Here is a 17,875-nt window from a genome sequence, read left to right as displayed (position 1 = left end):
AAGGAATAATAAAGAAGCCAGAGGCTGGCCTGGCACACAGTGCAGGCAAGAAAGCTAGTCAGTGAAAATGGAAATGGAGGCATCATGGGGTGAGGGACAGGCTCGGGGGGAGGGTGGGCGGGGATGTAGCAGTGCAGGTAAAAGTGCAGAGGTGCAGTTCCCCAGAAACTCCTGCATCTCTCTCCTTGAAAGCTTGCAGGATTCATGACCTCAACAGGGGCTACTACCCCTGCAGTTTTCACCCTGCTGCATTTTAACACACACACAGTGTCATCCAAGTCATGAGTTTTGCTTGTTATCAGTTTGAGGTACAGTTTCCCAGAAACCCCCACACCTATCACCTTGAAACTTGGCAGGCTTCATGCTCTCAGCAGAGGCTACCAAACCCTGCAAGTTTCATCCGAATCAGCCAAAACCCCACAAAGTTATAGATATTTAATTGATTCCCCATTATACTCTATGGCCGAATCTCTGAATCGGCTCCGAATCTTCTGAAGCGATTCAGCCAAATCAAATTGGTAAAACTATTCAGATCTCTGAATCAAATCTTTGGCGTCCTAATTGGCCAAATCCAAATCCGAATTGAATAGTTCCCTATTTGCACAGGCCTAGTAATCACTGTAAGATGGATAAATACTTTCTTTTTCCTTTTCGTTTTTCCTGTTTTTGCTTTAATAAATTACAGATTTTTAAATATTAAAAAACCTAGTACTAATGCAATATTAGGGTTGAGAAAGCAAATACTCTTTCAAGAGAATACAGAATTAAAGCGTTTACCCCCTTTCCCTCCGCATTGAGAATACATTTTTAATATATGTTAAAAAAGGGATTAGTCATGCAAATTGTTCTGGAATCCTATATCTTAGAAAACAAGGTCAATATAAAGAGGTGCTAAAATGGCTAAAACAATAAATGATTTCTAGAAAACTTTATTTAGTTTTCTTACTGCATCATCAAAATATAATTGATTCCTTCAGTTGGTTCCACTGTTCTGGATTTTCTGCTTTTAGGATGAGAGCAGGGTCGGGGGGTTGCTATATAATGTAGTGCCTTGCAACTACTTACCTGATGTTGTCCCACAATAACATGGGACTAAGAGTCTTACCCTTTTATTTTTTGTGATCAAGAGTTTCATTTCACCGGCTTGATCCATGTGGTGTTCCTTAATACCAATCAAGACTTTCTTTTCCTTTAAAGTCAGGAGTACAGAAATGGCTCACTTTGCCAGTCTGAAACGTAGTCTCATCTCTGTCAATGCTTAGAGGAAAGTGCACCTTTGGACTTTCATCAGTCTTTTTTGTTTACAGTCTTGTCTGGAGCTTCCTGCTCTTTTCCTCTATGTCCACAATACTTAGCTGGCTGCATTGCATGTGTGCTGTTGTGTATGCATTCTTTATTAAAGTTAATTGTGATGTATTAACTTCTGATGCATACCTTATGTTTTACAATGTACAGTATTTTGGTCAATGTTGGATCTGGGCAGCCTTCACTCCTCTAAACTCCTGCCGAGGCATATGTGTTGAAGGTCTGGGTGACCTCTCGCACATCCACCCTGTCCGGAAGGATCAATGATTGCCAAACCATTAATGCTGGAATTTCCTGAGTTTGGTGGACTTAATTATGGAAGCTTGTGGTGATACAATATGTGCAGAGTACAGAGCACTTGGAGATCATGCAAAATGACAATTCTGTATTAGCATTATTGTCATAGGTAAGACGTTTAGTGGCCTTCTGCTTATCTGGTAATATGTGCAGAAGTAAACCTTTTCGGATGTTGGGAGTGGGGGTGGGTGTTGCTGTATATTGTAGTGCATTGCAGCTACTTAGCTGGAATTGTCCCAGAATAACGTGGGGCTAAGAGTCTTACCCTTTTTTTTAAAAAAAAGAAAAGAACAGATGAGAGGGGGCATTTTAATGATCACAGGTAACCAAGATATTTACCTCTAAGTCCCCTGCCACGTTACATATATTCTGCAATTAACTGTTTAATTGTGCAATACATTTAGACTGGCCACATGTGCAAAGTAATTATCATGCCATAAAAATGTCCATCCAGCTATAAAAAGAGCCAAAGTGCTACAAAGTTAGTGCTTGGAAGTGTGTAACAACTTTATAGGTGGTTTCTATTCAGCTTTAATTTGAAAATGTGGCAGGACACCGTGGGAAAGTCCAAAACCAATTAGGGCTTTAAGAATCACAATTTAATACCTAAATACTATCTTAAAACCACTAGACAGTCAGTGAATGTTCTGTAGAATTACTGACACATGCTTACCGCAAGATGCCTACATCAACAGTTGTTTTTCATGCACTTTTGAGCCTATGAAATTCCAATGTCTGAAGATGAATAGCTGCGGGTAGAAGCAGGAAATTTAAAGATTTCTGTTTTGGTATTTCTTACAGACCTGGTTGAGCTTTGTTTGCACACTCGCTAAGTTGCTGTCTTGGGTTTGTGCCCACAGGCCTGTGCCCTAGGTTTCTTTGGGTCTTGGTAGCACTGTTTCCTGTCTTCTGTAGCACATTTTTTGGGTACAAGTCATCTTTTACTCATTCATGGAAATGGAGTCTCACAACCCAACTGGTTCTTCAAGGCCACTGCTGACCCCCAAGATACCAGAGCTGTGTTAAATGCATTCTGTGTCACACCTCAGCCTTTTACATTTTACTTGTGCAGGGATCACATGGACTTTGCCCATGCTTCTAAAATAGCACCGCTGCTTGCTTAGCACAAAAATAATGAACTGCAGAAGCATTTCTACTCACTCAGGAGCATTTTTTAGAGCTGGCATCAGGGTCCTCTTGAGTTGACAAAGGCGCTGCTTCTGCAGTCTCTGAACCCTGACATTTTTGATCCTGCAGCCTGTCTGTCCTGCTGTGAAAGATCATTTATACCTTTTTCACCTCCAAGGCTTTTCTGAGTCTCTCTGAACATTTTCTGATTGAGATGCTTCTCTTTCAACACCTGTAGCTTAGGAATTTTTCTACTCAAATGCCAGCTGTGTTACTCTGAAGCCTTTAGAAGGCAGGGTAGATAGGCACCTTTAGAGACTTAATGAGATATATATAACTAGGCTATAAGATATATATTATAGACTAAGATTTATATATATCTTACTTAGTTTTTAGAGGTGTATATGTACACAGTCTGTCACAGTGTCATTTGGAGCAAACTGGTCTTCCTAGGCTCCAGGGCTTCAGCCGCCTTCCTAGTATGCTGACTGTTCAGTCAACATCATTGTTAGAGTTAGCTAGATTCAGTTGTTCCTTTGTCTGGTGGGTATATGCCAGAGTCCTTATTGATATACAGATGCATCCCATGACACAGCATCTTTCTTAATACAGTCAAAGTCATTTAAGGCGTGCATTGCTTACATGGATAGCCATTTAAATTGTGCAAATAACACAAGCCTTTTGCCATCTTCTATTGAGATCAATATTAAAGGCATTGCTTAAACCGCATTAAGTGTGCTAGCTGGTTTGTGCAGACACAGCATGAGTTCAGCTGTTCTCACAGGGCAATTACCTTGCCATTCACAAGGCTGATCAATCAATCAGCTGCTAGTTGGTTTCTGGCTGCTAATAGCAGCTTTGAAATTGATGGCTGCTAGTCAGTTCTAGAGCTGCTATTAGCAGCTGTCAGTTTCAGTGCTTTTCTTTTTCCACCCGTGTCTGCCACCGAAGCCATAAAGCCTATGCAGCAGCAAAACAGGGACAGGGGCTGAGATGAACTATCAGGTAAACCATCCACCGTGCATATTGGGCAGCCAGCTGCTTGCCAAAGGAGCCTGCTGTGATTTGAGCTGAAACAACTTCATAATATCAAGCAAAATTCATAAATTGTTTATGATTAGAGTAAGTCATCACAAACTTTCCGTAGGTAAATATGTATTTGAGACAAATAGTAATCCTCCAAAAATATGCATCAGATTGTCCCAAACATATGTTTTCTTCTTAGTAGAAATTCAGTTTCTTAATAGAAATTTGCAAAGTATGTGGGTTTCCCACATTCCTTAAATCATGAAAAAAACTATATGAAGATCACTTCCAGAGCAGATCCCACCTCTCCTTACATGGTTTCAGAGGTTGTATTGTTGAACTCTTTCCCAGGTTACTAGTTCTGATGAGACAGGACAGTTTCCTCACACACCGTAAAACTTTTCATATATATTGCAAGGGATTGTATGTGGTCGTTGGCCTCTTGGTCCCCTTTCTTCAGCATCTGTAGATCAGTTGAATGGTAGGTGTGAAGGAAAAAAAATCAGCTATACAGTATTTAAACTAGGTATTGCTTGATCCTGAAAATCTCCCCTCCTAGTTTTCTTTCTCCTGTCAGGTATTGTAATTCCTTTTTCCCTGGGAGAAGGGATGGAGGAGAGTGAAGCTTTTTCTGAAAAGCTCTCTGTGCAAAAATTTGGTTCACCTGGGTAATTTTATACTCAGTGGTATGGATGGATCATGCATGTCATTTCTTCAAAACAAACCCTTATAATTTAAGTGCTTAGTTTTGATTTTGGATAACTTTTTTCATGAAGTTGGTTGCAAGTCCAACTATCCTATAAAATATCAAGAGACACCCCCCTGCCATATACTTATTTATTACAGTGAATCACTGCCCATAGAGTACCAAAATTAATTGTTTAGTAAACTCATTACTCTAAGAAAAATAAATATATTCTTATTATGCTCACTTGGTGAGCATATGTACCTTACAATGCATTTAATATTACTTGCTGTGAGAGAGATTGTAACTCCTTTTTAAAGAAATTGGATAAATTAATGGGATGGGGTGGGTTAAATTGATCTCCACATGCATTCACTAGCATGCTTAGCTTAATTCTGAATCGTAATTGATATATTTAAAGCAGTTCAGCTAAGAATGTTCTTTCAATTGATTAGCGTAAGAAGAGTAAGATGGTATATGCATGTAGGGGCTGATTTGGGTAAGCATGTTTTCAAACAAACACAATAACTCATGGAAAAAAGTTCACCGTGGATATGGAAGTTGCATTTCCAGTGATGTCATTTAAGTTATCTCTGTTTACATTGGTGCTGAATTTTGCTAATGGCATCCTGGTTGTTCATGGACTTTCAACTGGACAGAGTATGAAAAAAATCCATGATAAGAACAGATTAATGTTTAATTGGAGAAACACAAGATTTATCAATAACGATGAAAGTATTGATACCAGAAAGAGACTTCTCAGGGACAGTCTAAATTTGAGTACTCATAAATCCACTGTCAAGCCACTTGTTTGTAAACAAACCTGATGAATATTGAGGTCCAAATTCACATCAGTGTAACTCTCACTGACTTCTGAGCATTAATCTTTAAACAAGCTTTCTTTGTAGAAAGAGAACCAGAATTAAAGGCACAGCTTCCACATCATGTCTGAGAACACCAAAATGAAGCATGCTTTAATCTCTCAACCGAGGTGCTGTGAGATTCTTTTAAGGGTGCTGTGCAGTATTAGCATGATGATTCACAAGAAAGAGAGATAGTTAGCCATGTTAGGCTTAAATCAGTTAGAAGGCAGGGTAGATATGCATGTTTTAGAGACTAACTTAATAAGATACATGTATCAAACTTTTCCTGGTTTACAGACAGCCCCCACTCAACCTCAAACAGTCTCTCAAAGAACAGACTAACTCCCATTCTCAACAAAGCACCAGGCTTTGCAGTGGACCCAGATGCCTGCTGTGCCCCCTCATCAACACGGGACCACATAACAAGGACTAAAACCTTTCAAAGTTCATTCTGCCAGTGCCCTCACCTGATTACAGTGCCCATCTGCTCTCTACATCAGACAGACAGGGTGATCTCTGCGTGTAAGAATGAATGAACACCAATCTGTCATCAGCTACAGAAAGGCACAAAATCATGTGACAGAACATTTCAGCCTCCCTGGACACTCCATCACTGATTTCAGGTCTCCTATTCTCAAGCAGAACAATTTAAAAATGAGTTTGAATGGGAAATTGAACAAGAATTCATCCACAAATGGGACTCCGTTGGGTATGGTTTAAACAGGGACTACAGATTATTATCATATATCCTGGATTATCTTTGGTGTCCCCTTCATATCAAGGGGTTTTTGCTTGTGTGCTTCTCTCAGCACTTCCCACTATGTTGTGTTTTCCCACCATATTATGTTCTAATCACTCACTCCATTTTATACTGTGCTGTATGCTGTCCTTTCACAGCATCTGATGAAGTGAATTTGGGTTCATGAAAGCTTGTGTTCTCTCTCCTAATATCTTAATTAGTTAGTCTCAAAGGGCACTTTTACACATGCTCCAGGGGTGGAGGAGGGGTGACACATTAATTAGAGCGGCTCTTAAAGCATCTCGTGTATCAGCATCCCCACACTTCAAAATGGTGGTGGGGTGCTTGAACTAAAGCTTGTTTGTTGAGCTTTAGTTTAAGTGTCCCCACTGCCATTTTGAAGTGTGGGGATACTGATGCATGAGATGCTGGAGTATGATAATTAACATGCTCCAGCAGACTCGATTAGTTGGGTCTGCTCTGATGTAATGTAATTGCAGTGCATCAGAGCAGCCTCTGCGTTCAAGTGCAGGCACCCATTGCCTGTTTTCAGGAGTTGGCACATACAGTGTGGGATCTTTGAGGCAACACTTTGTGGCAGCATACAGGAGGTGCAAGTTTTCCTTGACTGATGATTTTTGAGTCAGAGATCCAAAAAACAAGGGCCTTCACTAAAATTATTGTAAAGACCAAGTTCTCTTAGGTTTTGTTTGACTTTGCAAACTGTAATTGGAGACACTTCCAGATATTTTACATAGACTGTGCTAGACTACCAGGGCAGGTTTGCTGGGAGAACTTTGCTAATATCACGATACTTTGCAGTGTCATGCATAAAGGATTTTGAGCAAATCCATACAGCACATTTTTAAATGTTCATTTACTTGGAAGCACTAGCTATCATAAGTTACAGCACAAAAATGTTTTTTTTAGGAAACCATTGTATCAACTATAGCAGGAAGATGGGACAGCTTGTACAGGGACAGTCCAAATTCTAAGTCTAGGTATCATAAAAGCTGAAATTGGATTGTACTTTTTCCCCCACTTACGGTCTGTATTTGGCCCAAAGGGAAGGCAAACAGAAGGGAGGATTGAAGAACATTACCTGTTATGCCCATGTCAGCATACCTGTATGGCAGATGATCAGGGATCCTGTTTTCCTCTGTTTAAAAATCGCAAGTTATGTGATTAAAACTCCCCAAATCTGTGTTTTTGCATGGTTAAAATAAAATACTAGTATATACATATGTATCAGTTGAACACAATTGATATATTTACAATTTTAAAGCAGTTTGGAAGCTTACCAGCGCCTCAGTCACTATAATAAAATAAATTCAAAATACCTATAAATTTTGGCATTTGATTTTGGGGTTCTTATGGAAAATTGGAGCTCCCTCTGCCCCCTTTGCTCACCAGGATACAGGTCCAGCTGTGGCTGTTCCCCCCCACCCCGCATCTCTTTGTGGTGCTGACAGCCCTGATATGCTAGTGCCCTGCCCATGCCATTGTCCAACAGGCCCCTGGCCTTGCTGGTGCCCCTCACTCCCCATCCACAGCCCCCTGCCCCTCTAGCTGTCAGGGCTATCGGGCCAGGGACCCCGTTCTGCAGCCCCTGCCGCCCCACAGCAGTGTCCAAGCCCTGGCTGCCACCTGTGGGAGGTGGCAGCTGCTGCTGTGGTGGAGTGGAGTATGGAGCACAGCTCCCCCTCCCCCATGGGCAGCATGGCCAGAGTGGAGTCTATTTGGGGGGCGGGTGTGGGTTGCCCACTGCAGGTGGGGGGTCGGCTCCCTGCGGTTGCATGTAGTCCCAGGATGGGGCATGGGGTGGGTGTGGGCTTCAGGCAGCCTCACGTTGCTGCACTCCCCCTGGGGCCACCATGAGCAGTATAAAGGGGTAGATGATTTTTACCCCACACGATGTATATGGCTATTCTTGAATCCACTGCAGTATCTTCTTGGCAGAGGAATTGAGAGCTGGAAGATGGAGGCAATGCTCCTGCCAGATCATAAACAAGACCTATGTTCTATCTTTCTTATCCCTGCTTTTTGGTTTGTGTCTCTCCCCTTCTGCATCTCTGAAACAGAACAGGGGGTGGGGGGAGGCATGGAGAGCAGCACCGTACCTAGACTCCTGATGGCTCCAGGCAAACTTTTAGTATCGGGCCCCCCTTCACCAGAGATAAAGCTAATCATAATTTTAAAATTACCATTTTTGGGCCCCCTTTCTGTCCAGGCCCTGGGTGACCACCTGGTTGGCCATGCCTGTGTCCAGCCCTGATGGAGAGGAGGGGGAGAAGATCTCCAGGACATTCAAATGCTGGCTGACCCATCAAAGGAGCTTGTTGGTGTGTGTATCCTACTGAGCTCACTGGCCATGGCAAGCAAGCTGGGCATCCTGTTGCTATGAGAACGTGCATAAAACTCCTTAGCACTTTGATAATGTTACAAGTGTAGTGCTGAGCAGGCATTTAACAAAACAGTTAAATGTCTCACGTTCTTGTGACCTTGTATAAAAATGTTTTGATGGGATTAATCTGGGCTGTGTATGTTGGTTTCAATTTAGTGTTAGTTCCATGACCAAAAACCTGCATTGGACCTTTTACAGTTCCTGATTTGAAGAGTCTTCCCCTCAATTTACTTGAAAATAAAGATTCTCTTCATTTAATCTGGTGGGGAGAATATGAACCCAGAAAGCAGATATTATGTCTAGAATGACTATGTTGAAATAGCTTATCATTTTGAAACAGCATTAAACCTAATTCTTGATAAATTGCTCACTGTAATGTGACTCAGTGATTTAAGAATCCTTCAGTCTTTTCATTAACGGGGTGTATTGGAGGCCAGGCCAGTATTTTTATGCTGTGTATGCTCTTTTAATCATGGCATTTAAAGTGGAAGTTGTAGCAATAAACGTTTAATGAACAGCTTATGGCAAGTTTACTCTCAGAAGTTACATTACTGTGTCTACATACATCAACATAACCATTTATCACAGAGGTGTCAAAATTTACAAATACTAGCCATCACTTATGCATGTCATTCATTTCCAAAAGATATTAGATATGAGTAGTTTATAACATTTCAGGACTTTTGCAACCTAAATCAATATATGAGATTCATGAGTACTTTACCATCTAGAAAATAATGTACTAGGAAATGAAAATGTTCTTTCACAGTGTTTTTATCTATCTATCTATCTATCTATCTATTGGGCACTGACCACATAGAAGACACAAAGGAAACTACTGACATGGGTTATTGTTCATGGGCTTCTCCAGCGAAGTGAATTTTAAGAAAATCAGAAATGATCTATGGCAGGGGTGCTCAACCACCAAGCCACAGGCCAGATCTGGGCCATGGAGCTATGTCATCCAGCCTGTGGGTCTCCCTACAGATCCTGAAATTTGGCAGGTGGCAGCATTAATTGCAGTGCCCCTGCTGCTCAATTTCTAGACTGATGGGGAGTCCAGCAGACTGGATGACATGGCCCTGTGCCTTAGATGGGGCTGGCACAGTTCCAGGTCTGGGGTGAAAGTTGAACTAGCAGGTGTTTGATCTGACACCTGAGATTGGGCTGCATGTAGTGTCAGGCTGATGCATGCAGCAGGGCCAGCATGCTGGATTGCACTTGTGGGGTTGGTCCACGTACCAGATCTGGCCCATGGGGCCAGAAGTTTGAACACCACTGATCAACAGCACTGTATTCTTTATAAACAGATTTGTGGCTTCATTCCCAAAATATAACGCTTCAGCTGATTAGTTTGCAGAAATAATTAAAACACATTTAATGTCTTAATATCTTAAAGGCATGTTTACGCTGATATTTAGGCTCAAACTTGAGAATGTCTCTTTACTTATCTTGAGATGTATAAGCAGCCTTCCCCATCTATATCTTTCTTACAGATGCTGTACATCTTGCTGCTTCTCCCTTTTAGGAATTGGTTTTCAGATTATTCTCTTTTGCGCTTGGGTCTATGGGCCTCTAAGACAAGAAATGAAATGCCGGACAGAAAATGAGGATCAGGGTGTTGTGGGATTGTTGCTGGTGCCTTCCTATGCTTGCAATTTGCAGAGTTGAGGTAGGAGCAGATTAGGAGACAGGCTCAAGATCAGATCCTAAAGGCCAGCTGGACTTTAGGGCTCAGGCTGGACAGTTGCTGAGAGTTGCATTTAGGGCAGGGGTGGGCAATTATTTCAGGCAGAGGGCCGCTTACTGAGTTTTGGCAAGCTGCCAAAGGCTACATGGGTAGTTTTATCCCTCCTCCCCCCCTCCCCCCCCCGACAGGTGCCCTCTTGGGACTGGAAGACCTGCCCCCTAACCTTTGCCACCAGAAGTCCCTCCCCTTGCCCCTGGGAGTACTTCTTTTCAGTAAGGGGGTTTGCCATCTCAGATCCAGAAAAATACCAAATTATATTCTAAAAATTGAACGCCTACAACATTCGTTAATTTCATTTCAAAAAATAATTTTGCCCTGATTTACATGTGTATGTGTAGTGCACATAGAGGTGATTGCACAACAGCTTAAAATGAAGACTTACTCTTGTATATTGTGGGGGAGTGGGTGGTATGGGGGGTGGGTATAGGTTTGTGCAGGGCTGTGGGGGTGTAGGGGAGGGTATGTGGGGTTTTTGTTGGGATTAGGTGTGGGGGGTGTGGGTGTGGGGTGAGGGAGCATGTGGGTGTGTGTGTGGATATGTGGGGTGTGGGTGGGTATGGGGATTGTGGGGGCGGATGGCTGGAGTGTGTGAGGGGGTGTGGGTGTGGCGGTCTGTTTGTATGGCGGGGTGTACTTGTGGGACTCGCCCTATGAATACACACACACTCTCTCACTACACACACGCTCTGTGCCTCCCTCACTACAGACACACACATACACTTTGTACCTCCCGCACTGCACACACACACACTCTGTGCCTCCTGCACTGCAAGCTCTCTCTCTCTCTCTCTCTCTCTCCTTCATTACTCTCTCTGTGTCACTCCTTCCCTCATTGCACATGTGCGTGCACGTGCGCGCGCGCGCACACACACACACACACACACACACACACGGCTCCAGGGTACCAGTATGGCCCCGTGCTTCTGTGATCTAGAGATGCAGCCCAGGGCCACGTGGTGCTGCAGCAGGTGTGCAAGGAAGTAGTGAAAGCTGGGACAGGCAAAGGCTTCCAGTTGGGAGGGGGCTGGGGTTGGGGTGGGGCAGGGCCTGCTTTGTTGCTGGCTCCTGCCAGCTCCCCCTGGGTCCTACTGCCCCTGGCTCCTGTCATCTTTAATAAATATTAATTTTCTAATTTTTTTAGGGGCCCTGCGGGCTGGATAGAATGGCTGGATTTGGCCCATAAGCCATATTTTGCCTACCCCTGATTTAGGGGCTTTCAGTATAGGTGGTCAGCATGCATGGCTTTGAGGACATCTTTCAGGTTGATACTCAGTAGCAGTATAGATGTATGCTAATTGTGTATATTCTGTTATTCTATTAAAATAAAACATTCTATGTTATCTGTAGTATATGTATAGACTTGCATAAATTTACATATGCTAGGTAGTGTGCATTTGCATGCATGTGTATTTTAGAGGCTTATACAAATAACATGCCTCATAGCAAATTACCTCCTCATGATAATCCTTTACCAGTACGTTTCTTTTTCCCGTTAATGCAGAACATTGGTACAGTTCTACAGAATGGATTTGTATAGCAATTTTTTCTTCTTAGCAATTTGACAAACATAAATCACAATGAAATTATAGTTGCATACCCTATTTTTATTTTAATAAATATAATCATTTGTATAAACACTAAATATATTATTCATACATTCTCTACTGTAATTCAACAAGCAGATTAATTTGGAGACTTGTCTTCATGATAATCTAAAAGAGGATTTACATTATTTAGGTAGCTAATACCATAAACTAGCTTTTTAGTATTGTAAAAGGGGGTAGCTATATATTGTGTGCCAGACTTCATTTCAGAATTAATTCTAGAACATACTGCACTGTGTAGTCCTATTGGATTTCTGCAACTGTTGCATTTGGAGCCATACTATTGTTGCAGAATTCCAAGAGGAGTAAACATATGGGGATTCTTCCGTTGTTGGTTTACCCCACCATTTGTTCTAAGAATTAAACCAACTGGTTCTGTACCCAGTGGAGTACATCTGTTACTAGAAATGCACAACTCATTTCAGAGCTTGCTGAGATAATTTTGATACTTGTGGCCAAGAAAATTTTGTTAAATAATTGCCAAAGAGATCGGGCAGCTTTTTCAAAAGTATAGAAGTGGTTTAGGAGCCTAGTCCTGTTTGCACACTTGAATCAAGCACTTAGCAGCCTTAGTGTCACTGAGATGGGAATGGGGCTTAGGATTCCAGTCACTTTTGAAAATGGGACTTCAGCCCTTAATTCATTAAAATACTGTTCAAAACCTTACCCTTAGTCTCTGTGTGGTTGTTCCTTGGTTTAAATTACACTGTCATATTTAGCAATTTATTTGGAGAGCAGATTTTTCAAACAGTTGAGATTCAGTTGCATTTAACTTGAGAAATAAATTATTCCTCAAATGCTAGGGTAAGTATTCAACAGTCATTTAATTAGTATGGGAACTCTTTATATAAAAGAGTACATTGTCCTTTACACAAACATTGTTATGCAGCAGTCAAGATGCCAACAGGTATAATCACCCACACAATCTTTAAAAACAAGGAAATATCCTGTCAAGATATCTATAACCCCGTCATATTCACCATTTTTACCACCAGTCTCAACCTCTCTGCAAGTTTGCCCATGTTCACAACATGTGGCTGTGTCAAAATACACACATCTTGTTCTCTACAGTGGGCAATTATGAATTTTGAGTTAAGGCTTCCTTTTCTTTTCTTTTTTTTTAAAGGAAAGCTTGTCAAACAAAATCCAGAAGGTGCCTCCAGTTGTATCCCCAAGACAGTTTGCCATCAGGATTTGAGTCTGTGTCCTTCATAGCACATCATGGACAGTAACTACTTGAAATAAAAGACTAATTGTTAACAGTAGTAAGCTCTAATTCTCTTCCCCAGGCTAAAGGAAGGGACAACATTCACTTTGCAAATAGGTGATGTCAAGAATATGTTAAACGCAGTAGGTTACTGTGGTAACCCAGCCCTTATACTAGGTTATCCTTCATGGCTTCAGAGTGAGGGATTATGATCTGTTTAGCAGCTAGTCTGGTGATTCTCAACCGGGATGATGCATCTGTAGGTGTGGAAACAGCTACACATGATTCACAAGATAAACCCAGAAGGTATGTCCAGACAAGTCTCAGATGGCATGTGCCACACATACAGGCATTCCCTGTGCTGGTAATTTGCATATTGGTGTGTGTGGGGGACTTAACCCTGAACTGAAAAAAAGTGGGGTGGTGCACATGGCAACAGCACACGCCACCCAGACTGGAGCCTGGTCAGTCAGAGCCACATTCCACCTGCTGGCCAGGATCTCTGCTGCAGGGTCACTGTGGTTGCAGCCCCTGGAGCCCCCAGAACCTCAGATAAGGCTGCTTGGGCCAGCCCAGGTGCTGGCCCCGGCCTCCCCTACCCCACCTGGGGTAATGTGCTGTGTGCCAGAGTGCACATGTATGGGGGTTCCCCAGGGACAAGTAGCAGCAGCACATATTGTGCCGCTGCTATTTATCCCTAGGGACACACATGTTCCCGCTCATGGGGGATGCTTCCAGAGATTTCAAATAGGAGCCAGTAGGGTCCAAAACATTTTGACTTGTTTGCATCTTTCTTACTTCTTTTGCATCAGAAGAAATTGCTCTATTCTTTTTTTGTAGTCCAAAAATGAATGAAAGCTAAGAGCTGGCATTTTCCAAGGGGTGTCTCAAGTCCAAAAATGTTCAGCTAGAGCAACTGAGAGTGAAAGAACAGCTGGGTGTGTATATTTGGCAACTTGTTTTTGCAAGTCACTGACTAAACAGATTCAATTTGGATCAATTTTCAGTTCTACCAGAAATAACCTTGCATTACCTTTGGTTCCTTGAATAGGAAGGGTGAAGAGTGATGCCTGTAACCAGAGATACAAGTTTGAGTCCTTCATGGATAATTACATGAAGTTAATGTTAGGCAGCTGGGATTGGAGTAACAGCCTGTGGGTTTTTATTTATTTATTTTTGTCCAGTCTATGTGAAAATTATCAATGGAGTTTTTTATTTCTATGTTGCAATCATTCATTTGTGTGAGAGTACAGGAAACCATACTGAGAGGAGAGGAATTTAATTCATGTTGTATAGCTGGTTCTCTAGGCTGTAGAAACATGTTCCTGGAAAGCGGAAGTTGGAATTACACTGAAACAACGAAGCAACCATACACAGTCTTTAAATCTCAGAATGATATGCTCTACTCAGAGCAATTTTAATGGAACAGATTTACACGGTAAGCGCATGTAATGGCTTCCATTGTTGTACAGTATACATTCAGATGGAGCTGCCACTAGATGTCGCATTGTTTGCTTAATAAGTCTAACATTATCTCAGATATTCAAAATCTAAATTGTGTGGACAGTGGAACAGCAAATCAAACAACTATGTATGAAGGAGACCTATCGTTCTGAGTCTTTTTAATTTTACTTACGTATTTATTCCTCACTCTTAAGCACTCATCTATACTTTGAGGTGTGATCAGCTAATATTTTTGCAAGCTGATATATATATCTCCACATTTTCAAATACTCTTTTCTCTTTCCACAGAACATTTTGACTTTAAATCCCTGTATGCAAGCTCATGCAACTCTACATTCAACAGCTGCAAAGAAACAAAGCAAGAAGCACTGGAAAAGGAATTCTGATAAGAGTTGTTCAGTAAGTGCTGCATAGTAGTCATAGTAGTACTAGTGGTACATCTGTTAAATACAAACTATTAAAACTAAAATCTCAATGGTAAAAGAATCAAGAAATTAAATGTTAAGATGCTTGAAGAGTTAATCAGCCAAGTTCTGCTTACCTTATGCTTCTGTAAATTGAGAGTTACTTCACTGACTGCAGCAGTAGTTTAACTTGGGGTAGGGGGAAGGAGGGCAAGTGGGGCCACCAGCCCTTGCCACCGTTTCAGAGGGCACCAGGATGGCAGCTTCCAGGGAATCCACTGCCATTGCCACTGCTGTAGTAGCCCTGTTCAGGAAACTTCTGCTGTGGTGGAAGCAGCCTGCATTGCTGTCACAATTGCAGCTGCCACAACTCAACAGCCCCTGTGTTGAGAGGCCAGCACTTGCTTGTGCATACGTGCATGCATGTGCATACACACCCTTTCCCCCTCCACACCCTGTTGCCCAGGATGCCAGAATTTCAAGTTACACCTTTTGTCTTCCGTGCTTTGCACCTGTAAAATTAAGATTGAAATCTGGTCCCAGATAATTATGCCCTTCTCTTGATTTACATTTTCACTACAAACTTATTCATTAATTTAGCAATTGACTTAGTTTTCTAGGTTTTCATGTTCTTTGTCTCAATTTGATATTTAACCTGTTTCGTATTCCTGTAGCTTTATTAGATTTGGTTGCTTCTTTGATTGCTGCCTGACATGTCTGAACTATGTTTCTACTGTTTTCCTACAGATGATTGTAGATAGTCCTTTCAGAGTAGATGGCTTTTACTCAGAATATTTTTAGGTAGAATACCACTCCCCTGCCCTTGGGAATTAATAACTTATGCTTGCAGTAGCCTGTTGGTTATAGTATTTATTGTAATGTATCTGAATACAAAAGTTGAACAATTGTCATGTTTTAGAAATGCTTGTGATTCCAAAGTTTCATTGCTTAGTATGAAACCTGTGAATCTTCCTTTTTTTTCTTCATCATTCTCAGGCAAGTAGGTACTTACTCATACTCCCAATGCTCTGGGTGCACTTAAATTTCTAGGGCTGTATAAACAACAGTATTTGTGGGCCTTGGGTGCTGATTAAAGTATGATACTGTACACTATATAATTTTTCATGGTTTCAGGATTATCCTTTACGCAGTTATAGATTCTGATCTTTCTACAGCATGTATGGGGACCCAGTGAGTTGAGCAGAGCCTGGCACTCTGGTGTTCACTGCAGGATCAGAGCCTGTTGTAACTGTTAGCTTTTTTCCTATTTAAGAGCGATATGCCAAGTAACAAGTGGCCTTTATACTGTAAGTTGTCAGAGTTAGCTAAAAATGCCACATGTTTCGTTTGTAAATAGTAGGGTAAAAAATCTTAACATTCTGCTACAAAACATGAAGGAACTTCTCCATTTCCAAGTGGACAACAAACTCTGTGTTGATATGGGTGTTTTATAACTGTGGGTGTGCCTAAATGTGCGCCGGACTGGACAGTTGTAAATGAGAAGCTTTAACAAGTACTAAATGCTGCACAGTAACCACGGTTACTGCGCAGTCCTGGCACTGCATGGGTCGTTTCTGATGCTACTGTGCAGTAGCAATGAGCGTCATGGTTCATGACTGAGTTTACTATACCACAAAGAGAGAAGGGAACCCCGCAAAAGCCAACAAGTGAACCCACAAAAGATTTCCAGTCTCATTTTCCATTAAATTCATGGAGTTAATAAGATATTAATGAACAATAGAAATGCCTGTGCCTTTCTGGGCTCTCCAGCTCATCATCTATAGCTCTGGTTAGTATAAAGCAAATAACAGAGAATTGCTTAACCCTATCCTAACTTCTCTAAAATAAGGAAAAGACTGCAAATATATCTATATTGAACAAAATGGGATTTTGATGGCATAAAAAGCCATTTGCAGGTGAAAGTCTGACCTGTTTATAAGCAAGCATATCTGAAGTTCGTGGAAATTGTACTTGTTTGCATTTGCATCAGGTCTGAATTTGGCCTTTAGCTCTGAATTCCCATCCAACTATTCTGATGGGGACTGTGTAGAATTACTGTTGGAGGAAGGGTGGGAGTATGAAAATACAAAACTAATTAAATTAACAGCCCTCAAAACTCTGTGAACAAAAGCTGCATCTGCTGATGCATGCACACAGTGACTTTGTAATGTCTAATATACTTCCAGATGGCAGACTTGCATATTTCCTCAGAATAATTACACAAGCAAAATTTTAACTCCTAACCTGCTCTGAGAGTTTTTGGTTGTCTAGTTTAAATGGGTTTCTGAAAACAGAATCTGAGCTGATATTCTTCCTGTGCTGAAAAACTGTTCTCTGAAAAGAAGGTTACATTAGGTTTTAATGAATATTATTGTTTATTTACTGTGCCAGGCAACTGGGTTTCTGTGTAAAATCAATTTCTGTCAGTATACAGAAGTTCTTCCCCTAGCAACTATAGTTCACTGGAATTAATAAAAGGGTGTGCAGACTTTTCAGATTCTTGATAGGAATTGAGGACTGTGTTGCTAAGTCACCCTAGATTCTGGTATTGAACATGGACATTAAAAGCTAGGTAATAACAAATGAGTTATGCCAGCAGGTGAAACCGTCTGTTGAAGACAAGAGGAGTGAGGGTGGGCATTCTCTTAGGGAAGGGTTGGCCAACCTGAGGCACATGTGCAGCAGATTGGAAAGGGGACATATATCCTAGTGGCAGATAGGGCAGGAAGCAGAGCAGCAGGTATCAGCACGGCACTTAGGGAGGATCTAGGCCTCATTTGTGGCACACTTGCCAAAAAGCTTGGCATCCACTCTCTTAGGGCTTCCCTAGGCTGAAGGCTTTCCTGATTACTGGGGACATGACACTGATCTAGATTACAGTAATTGTAGCCCTGGTAAAACCCTCCTTTAAAGGGGAGGATCAGTTGTGCCATAGGGTCCAAGGTTGCTACTGATTACTTGGGAAAATGGAGGTGGGAAGGGGGAGAACAGGGAAGGAG

At 41.7% G+C, this 17,875-nt stretch overlaps 1 protein-coding gene across 3 annotated transcripts in view; it reads left to right on the top strand.

Annotated features, from left to right (window-relative positions):
• DPYD (dihydropyrimidine dehydrogenase) overlaps window positions 1-17,875 on the top strand; it is a 701,931-nt gene that overhangs the window by 30,650 nt on the left and 653,406 nt on the right. For all 3 annotated transcript variants that reach the window (XM_019479122.2, XM_006265262.4, XM_014599709.3), the window contains exon 2: window positions 14,761-14,871. In XM_019479122.2, coding sequence (XP_019334667.1) covers window positions 14,761-14,871 — 111 coding nt within the window. The remainder of the gene's footprint in view (window positions 1-14,760; window positions 14,872-17,875) is intronic.

Source organism: Alligator mississippiensis, chromosome 5 (genome assembly GCF_030867095.1).
Source record: "Alligator mississippiensis isolate rAllMis1 chromosome 5, rAllMis1, whole genome shotgun sequence".
Lineage (NCBI taxonomy): Eukaryota > Metazoa > Chordata > Crocodylia > Alligatoridae > Alligator > Alligator mississippiensis.
This window is presented reverse-complemented; position numbering and strand designations above follow the sequence as displayed.